At 58.4% G+C, this 7,918-nt stretch overlaps 3 protein-coding genes across 3 annotated transcripts in view; 1 reads left to right on the top strand and 2 right to left on the bottom strand.

The window, feature by feature from the left end:
- Positions 1-4,111, top strand: part of DONSON (downstream neighbor of SON) — an 11,831-nt gene extending 7,720 nt beyond the window's left edge. Inside the window, exons 3-10 of the mRNA XM_027908257.1 lie at positions 205-408; positions 491-669; positions 1,084-1,262; positions 1,353-1,473; positions 1,593-1,703; positions 2,067-2,265; positions 3,038-3,219; positions 3,768-4,111. Coding sequence (XP_027764058.1) covers positions 205-408; positions 491-669; positions 1,084-1,262; positions 1,353-1,473; positions 1,593-1,703; positions 2,067-2,265; positions 3,038-3,219; positions 3,768-3,783 — 1,191 coding nt within the window. The 3' untranslated portion in view covers positions 3,784-4,111. The remainder of the gene's footprint in view (positions 1-204; positions 409-490; positions 670-1,083; positions 1,263-1,352; positions 1,474-1,592; positions 1,704-2,066; positions 2,266-3,037; positions 3,220-3,767) is intronic.
- Positions 4,112-5,555: 1,444 nt separating this feature from the next.
- LOC114070714 (ribonuclease 3-like) overlaps positions 5,556-7,918 on the bottom strand; it is a 3,187-nt gene continuing 824 nt past the window's right edge. Inside the window, exons 2-4 of the mRNA XM_027908265.1 lie at positions 7,830-7,918; positions 7,643-7,758; positions 5,556-7,020 (exon numbers count right to left, since the gene is read on the bottom strand). Coding sequence (XP_027764066.1) covers positions 6,862-7,020; positions 7,643-7,758; positions 7,830-7,845 — 291 coding nt within the window. The 5' untranslated portion in view covers positions 7,846-7,918 and the 3' untranslated portion in view covers positions 5,556-6,861. The remainder of the gene's footprint in view (positions 7,021-7,642; positions 7,759-7,829) is intronic.
- Positions 7,845-7,918, bottom strand: part of LOC114070709 (serine/arginine repetitive matrix protein 2-like) — a 37,711-nt gene continuing 37,637 nt past the window's right edge. Inside the window, exon 14 of the mRNA XM_027908258.1 lies at positions 7,845-7,898. Within this exon, the coding sequence (XP_027764059.1) occupies positions 7,845-7,898 (54 nt within the window). The remainder of the gene's footprint in view (positions 7,899-7,918) is intronic.

The raw sequence follows: 7,918 nt of genomic DNA on the forward strand, positions 1-7,918 counted from the left end.
TGATCTGTTCTTGTTTATGATTGCTGGAAAGACTCCTGTAATGAAAACCTTCTTGTTTGGTTTTATAAGCAATAGAATGGATTATTTCTATTAGAATCTGGTACTGACTGAAATAATCAGCTGAGTCTAAAGTGTACCTTTGGTTCCACCTGTGAACAGGTTTAATTTTCTGCGAGTGAACTAATGCTGTTTCTTTTTGGACAGGATCTTCATTTACCTACTGCTGTACCCAAGGTTCCCTCCTCACCAAGGCAGGACTTCCCTGCAGACTGGAGTATTAAAACACGGATTCTATTCATGTCTCCCCAACCTTTCACCTGGACAGAACATCTAAAAGCACAAGAGGAAGCTCAGGGACTTGCTCAGCACTGTAGAGCTACAGAAACCACCTTGCCCCCGAGTGTGCAGGTGAGAGCTGGAATGGTGGCTGGAGCTCCAGCTTTGTGTCTGGCAGCTTTCCTGTCCTCCTCAAACGCTCTTGGATCTCCAGGAACCGCAGCTGTCCACGGAGCTGCGTTGTGCCTTTCAGCAGAGCCTCGTGTACTGGCTCCACCCATCCCTGCCGTGGCTGCCGCTGTTCCCTCGGATTGGGGCTGACAGGAAAATAGCTGGAAAGGCTTGTCCTTGGGCACAGGATGAGGCCTTGCAGCAAGTGCTCAGGAGCGACTGGTGAGTGGAACCCAGTTATGGATGTATTTGGTAAGATTAAGACAATGGGATTTTAATTAATCTCAGAATCACGTGATGGTTTGGGATGGGAGGGATTTGAAGGATCTTCTTGTTCCACCCCCTGCCATGGGCAGGGACACCTTCCACCAGCCCAGGGTGCTCCAAGCCCCGTCCAACCTGGCCTGGGACACTTCCAGGGATCCAGGGGCAGCCACAGCTTCTCTGCCCAACCTGTGCCAGGGCCTGCCCACCCTCCCAGCCAGCAATTCCTTCCTAATATCCCATCTATCCCTGCCCTCCGGCACTGGGAAGCCATTCCCTGTGTCCTGTCCCTCCATGCCTTGTCCCAGGTCCCTGGGCAGTGTCAGCAGCCCAGAGGTGCGTGCTGTGACAGCTGTTGCCGCTCGTTGCCAGGTGTGTGAGCTTCTCCTCGCTGTACCGGCTGCTCAAGGCGGGGCTCTGTCCCTATTTCTACGTGTGCTGCCCGCAGTTCTCGGTGCTGTTCCGCGCCGCGGGGCTGGGGGGCAGCGCCGTCCCCACCGCCGCCATCGCCCCCACCACCCGCGGCTTCAGGGAGGCCCTGAGGAGTGAAGGCAAGTGCAGCCCCTCCTGCCGGGACGGGCGGGGCTCACACGGGGCGGGGGCTGTGCCTCGGAACCGCTCACTGCTCTCCTCTGCTCCAGGCATAGAGTTCTCCTTGCCTTTCCTGGAAGAAAGAGCCAGGAGACAGAAAGGCTCTGAGGACAGTCTGGGAACAGACGGGCCTGGCGGCCTCAGAGGGGGCAGCAGTGCGGAGGATGAAGGGTGAGTAACAACCCCGTGCAGTGCCACAAGTCAGGGGCATCTCCAGGCTCCTGCACAGCCCGTTTGGAAAACCCTCCTCGGAGGGGCTGCCCTGCTGACAGTGATCCTGTGCCTTCCAGGGAACCAGCTCTGAGCGATGATAATGATGATGATGAGGAAAGTTTCTCTTGGCTCGAGGAGATGGGAGTGCAAGACGAGGTGAAGAAACCAGATGCTGTTTCCATCCAACTGTATCCTTCCTTTGCACCTCCAGAGGTGCAACACTGGGAAACCCTGCAGCTGTTACAGTGCTATGGTCAAGATTTAAGTTCTCTGAGGGCTTTTGAGAGCTATCTCCCAAATAGGAATCCTCACATTCCTGCACGTTAGGAGACTGTGCATGTCTTCTTGAGCATCTTCACAATTCTGGGAATCTGAAGCCAGGGTTAAGATGCTGCTTAACATTAAGAGAACAAGTCAGTGCAGACGTGGTGGGCTCTGGCTCTTGGGCTTTGCTGTTTGCTTGAAGGACTGGCTGGGTCCGAGGGGCAGGGGGGGCTCTGCCGCGGCTCCCTCCCGCCTGGCCGAGGTTTTCCCGTGACTCCCGCTGGCAGCCGCAAGGAGAAGCAGGAGGTGCGGGTGGATCACCGGCCTGAGTCGCTGGCGCTGGTGAGAGGCTGCGACACGCTGACCCTGCTGAACCTGCTCATCAACTGCCGCAGCCTGGTGGCCGTGGCGGGGCCGCAGGCGGGGCTGCCCCCCACCCTGCTGTCCCCCGTGGCCTTCCGGGGGGGCACCCTGCACACGCTCAAGGTGAGGCCCTGGCCCTGCCACAGGGCTGTTTCCTCACCCCTGACGTGGGGCCTTTCCTCAGGCACCTCACAGGAGGTGTTGGGGCTCCAGCCCGAGGCAGCCTCTTGTCTGCAGTCCAGCCTGTTCCTGAAGCCCCCCCACCCACACACGTCCCTGTGCTGCCCTGACATCACCCGTGTTCCCTTCCTGCCCCTCCCCACAGGCTGAGCAGAACCACCCTGGGGGAAAGGGTGGCTCAGAGGTTCCTCCTGAGCTCTTGTGGGGTCTGAGACTGCCCTGGCCCTTTGCACAGGAACAGCCTCTGAGCCACCACTCAACATCTGTTCCTGTAAGGGGACACTGGGACTGGCAGGGACCTTAAGGATCATCCAGTGCCACCCCTGCCATGGGCAGGGACACCTTCCACCAGCCCAGGCTGCTCCAAGCCCCGTCCAACCTGGCCTGGGACACTTCCAGGGATCCAGGGGCAGCCACAGCTTCTCTGCCCAACCTGTGCCAGGGCCTGCCCACCCTCCCAGCCAGGAATTTCTGCCCAGTTAGCACAGGATGAGCTGCTTGTCCCACCAGAGAAGTTCATCCTGTCCTTTGCACTTCTACAATCCCTACAGCATTCCTGCACTCCAGGTGGTGCATTTTAGGAGCAAAACCATCCCCGTCCCGGTGCACTGAGCGGGGATTGGCACTGTCGGGAGGTGTTTCCGTGTCCCGCGGTGTCAGTGGGTGGGGTTGGCCGTGCCGTGTGAGGTCTCGCTGATCCCTGCTGTGCCCGCAGGCTCGCAGCGGCCGTGCGCGGGTGCCGGGGGGCTCGGAGGACGCGTTCAGCCTGGAGGTGCTGGGGCCGGTCCTGCCCCACGCCCTGCGGGCGCTCACACGGCTGCTGGGCCCGGCCCAGCGCGGGGCCTTCCGCGCCCTGCTCAGCACACACCAGCCCAGCGCCGCCTTCAACGCCTGCCCTGGCCCCGTGCAGGTGAGCACGGGCTGCCCTGGGAACGGGGAGGGAACTGGGACACCAACACCTGCCCTGGGAACGGGGAGGGAATGGGACACAACACCTGCCCTGGGAACGGGGCTGGGACACCAACACCTGCCCTGGGAACGGGGCTGGGACACCAACACCTGCCCTGGGAATGGGACACCAACACCTGCCCTGGGAATGGGACACAACACCTGCCCTGGGAACGGGGAGGGAAAGGGACACCAACACCTGCCCTGGGAACGGGGAGGGAATGGGACACAACACCTGCCCTGGGAACGGGGCTGGGACACCAACACCTGCCCTGGGAAAGGGGAGGGAACAGGACACCAACACCTGCCCTGGGAACGGGGCTGGGACACAAAGCTGAGACACAAACCTTACCCTGTGATCACCACTGGCAGTCCCTGTGGCTTGTCATTCCCTCAGAAATGGGATAATCAGAAGAGGGGGAGCTCCCCAGGGGTGTCCAAGGGCATGTTTGGAAGCACAGAAACCCCTGTCCCACGTGTGTGTCCTTGCTGTGCATCCCCACAGGAGGATGAGGGATCACACCAGGACCTCCCTGCATGTGGACTGCATCCCAAGACTCTGGATCAGCTGAGGCAGTGTCCAACCCTGGGAAAATCTGCCATCCGCTTCCTGGAGATGAAGGACTATGCATATACCTGGAAGGCCTAGGAATGCTGGCTCCATTCCCTGGAGCAGGATGTTCCAGGTGTGCCGTGCTCAGGGCTGTGTGGGCAGGTTGGGAGGGACATCCCAGACACCGACTGTTCCACAGAAACTTCCAAGGACTTTTAACAGAGAGAGGCTTTGGGCTTCTCCTTTTGTATTTTAGAAAGTCTTTTTAAAATAAAACTCCTAATTTTATGGGTGTGGTTTGCAGGCAGGTCTGTGCTCCCCCAGCACAGGCACCGTCTGTTCCAAGTATGGAATTCCTGCTCCAGGTGGGAACTTATAACCAGTTTGGAACTAGAACCCCCCTTGGCAGGGGATTGGAACGAGAGGAGCTTCACAGTGCCTTCCAGCCCAGACCTTCTGAGATTGTATGGATGGGTGGAATCCTTGGCAACACCCGTTCCCAGGCTGCTCCCAGCACCCAGCCACGAGTGCAGTACCTTGTCTTGGAGTGGGCCCTGAGCTCCACAGGGATGGACGGGGGTCAGGGAGTTGTGGCTGCAGCTGGATCCAGGTAAGGTGGATATTCCCCAGAGCTGCTCAGAATAGCTCCCACTCCCACCCCCAGCCTGGGGTTAAAGGGAGTCTTTTGTGTGAACTACACCTGGATCACAACAAGGGGGAGGGATTAAATGGCTGCAGCACCTGCTCAGGGGGAATTTCCTCCTGGAAAGGGTGGTGAGGCCTTGGCAGGGGCTGCCCAGGGAGGTTTGGAGTGCCCAGCCCTGCAGGTGTCCAAGGCAGGCCTGGCCGTGGCACTCAGTGCTCTGGGCTGGGGGACAAGGTGGGGATGGGGCACAGGGGGATCCGTGGGCTGGGAGGGCTTTTCCAATGGCAGCCACTGCAGCCTGAGGCAGGAAAAGCTTCCTCTGCCTCCAGTTGCTGTTTATCCCCAGCACAGGAAGTGTCCTGGCCCAGGAATATGCAGGGATGGTCACGCTGTGGCTCTACAGGGACTGCTGTCACCGACTCCAACCTCGCCCCAGGCCCTCCCTCAGGACACACAGAGACACTTGGAGCATTAAGTAGGGAGTGTCCCTCTTTCTGGGGAGGGCAGGGCAGCACAGTCCCATTTCATTATTTCCTGCATTTATCCATAACAAATCCAGCAGCAATTAATGAACGCTGGACAACACTCTCAGGGACAGGAGGGACTGTTGGGGGGGACTGTTGGGGTGTCCTGGGCAGGGCCAGGGCTTGGACTGGATGGTCCTTCCAGCTCAGGATTTTCCATGGTTCCATGACTATTTTCACCCCTTTCACGTATCTTTTAAATGGAGCCTCCAGTAGGACTGGATATCTCTGCTGTCAGGAGAGAACTCAGGTCTTTACCTTAACCCAGGGAGCAGGGACACCAAAGAAGGAACAGAGCAAGTCCAGGAGACTGTACATTCCCAAACTGGATCGAGTCCTGCTGTGAACCCGGAGCTGCCACAGGAACAGGATCCTCAGCAGCTCCGAGGCCTCAGCTCTGTCAAAGCCCCAGGTCTGGTCGGGAGCTGCTCCAGCCCCGGATGGATCCTGCACACAAGGGCTGAGACAGAATGCCAGGTTTCCTCTGGATCTCACACCTTCCCAGCAGTTCAGCCACGGCCTGGAGAAGCTCCAAACACTCAGGGAGAGACTGAAGGCGAGAAGCCAAAGGGAAAAAAGTTTAATTCAAGACAACAACGTCCATGAAAATGAAGATCAACTGAAGCATTTCCAGAGCGCTTGGACAGACTCAGAGGGGCTCTTTAGTCTGCAAACCAACCCCATTGCTGCTGCACAAGAGACACCAACCCCTGTCCCCTCAGGGCAAGGACAGACCTTGTTCTGTGACACTGATGGGATACACATGACTCCGGGCACCAGCAATTCCTGCCCCAGGCCCAGCTCGGATACAACAGCTCAAAAAAACTTCTCTGGAATGAACACCTGAACTATCCCAGTCCAGCAGTCCTGGCACTCTGCTCCCCACTCAGAGCTGGCAGGAAGGGTGCAGGGCCCTGCCCACTTTCACGGGCACGCAGGCAAAGGACTGATACTTCTCAAATAAAAGACAGAGTAATGAGGAGGAAAAGCTTTCTACATCCTCTACATCCTCTCCCGTCCAACTGCCCAGGGCTCTCCTTGGGGGCACAGGATCCTCAAGGAAATGTTAAGTTCAAGGAGTTATTTTGTAACAGGTCAAAGCAACAAAAACAACCAGACCTGCTCCTGCCGCCCCATGGCTGTTGAGAATCCTCCCAAAGCCACTTCCACACTGTGCGTTTCTTCCAGGAGGCGTTCTGGCATATTCCAATTCCCGTTTCCTGGCTTGGCATCCACTGGAATTACCGTCTGCTGACCAGGGGTGCAGATTATGAACTTGTGCTGCTTTATTGACCAAGTCGGGTACAACAATTGAAGCGTCATCCTACCCCTCCCCCCCAGTCCAGTTGTAGATCTGGTAAAGTTTAAAATTCACATGAACCACAAATCCGTACAATCAGCATCAGGCAGTGAGTTCACTGGTTGGGAACAGCCCCTCTGTCCTGGGACATGCCGGAGTCACCTCCGTGTCCCCCCGGCAGCCTCTCGTCGCTCGCACGGCCGTCCTGGAGCGCAGGTGGCCACTGAGGGCCCCCCGGGGCAGGGCCAGGGGGTCAACCCTGTGCTCCCCAGGGACCTCCAAGCGTCAGCATTCCACAGAGAGAGGAGCTGCGGGAGCTTTAGCCAAGGGTTCGGTTACCGATGCCTCCAGAGCCTGTCCTCCGATTTAGTCGTTTAAGAAATAATTACATCACTAATGTAAACAATATAAACATACCAAAAACTAAGTATGATTTAAATACATTTGGATGGTACAAAAGAAAAAAACCTGTGGGCGTCTGTACAGTTTTTACAAGGTGGGAACTGCCGACGTATTTACAACCCGAGGGGCGGTCGCGGAGAGCGGAGCAGCGCGGGCCGGGCCGGGCTCAGCGGTGGGAGGCACTCCTGAACATGGTGGTGTTGACCATGCTCTCCTTTGGTACGAGCCCCATCGCCTGCAGCGCCGCCGTGGCCGCCGTGGCCTTCGCGTGCTTCTTGTTAAGGCTGGCAAAGGTGGGCCGGTACTCGTTGCCGTTCACTCTCACCTGGGGACAGCGACACGGGCGCTGGGAGGGCTCGCAGGGCTGAGGGAACCCCTCGCAGGGGGCAGAGCCACCCACGGCTGCCCCCACAGCCCCTCCAGGCACCCACAGCGGGGCTGCCTCCGAGGGACCCCAAAGCCCACCCAGTGCCGTGGGCAGCGACACCTTCCAACCTTCCACCAGCCCAGGCTGCCCCAAGCCCCAGCTTGGGCACTTCCAGGGATCCAGGGGCAGCCACAGCTTCTCTGGGAATTCTATCCCAGCCCCTCCCACCCTCCCAGCCAGCAATTCCTTCCCCAAATCCCAACTATCCCCACCCTCTGGCAGTGGGAAGCCATTCCCTGTGTCCTGTCCCTCCATCCCTTGTCCCCAGTCCCTCTCCAGCTCTCCTGGAGCCCCTTTAGGCCCTGCAAGGGGCTCTCAGGTCTCCCTGGATCCTTCTCTTCTCCAGGTGAGCCCCCCCAGCTCTCCCAGCCTGTCCCAGAGCAGAGGGGCTCCAGCCCTGGCACCAACTTACCATCCTCGGCCACCCTGAGGTGGCCGAGATGTTTCCATCCCAACAGGATCAGGAATTCCCTGCCCTGGGACAGCGGAATCAGCAGCAGCTGAGGCAGCCCAGACCCACCTTGAAGATGAAATGCTTGCGGTGATCAGGCCCACTGTCGTCCACCAACACGAACTCGGGCGGTGTCCACCTCCTCTTGTTGCAGATCTCCATCAGCGCAGACACCGGGTGCTTCCCTGCACACACAGCACAGGCCTCAGAATCGGAGCAGCCTTTGGCAACCGCGGGATTTGGGGAAAACTCTCACCTGAAAGATCCTTCATCACCACGTAATGGCCGGATCTCTTCTGGGCCTTCTCTCCCACAGCAACCAGCCCTGGGAACAACACAGTGCAC

This window comes from Empidonax traillii, unplaced genomic scaffold, assembly GCF_003031625.1.
Source record: "Empidonax traillii isolate 1590-97213 ecotype Southwest subspecies unplaced genomic scaffold, ASM303162v1 scaffold1668:size145401, whole genome shotgun sequence".
In the NCBI taxonomy this organism is placed as follows: Eukaryota; Metazoa; Chordata; class Aves; order Passeriformes; family Tyrannidae; genus Empidonax; species Empidonax traillii.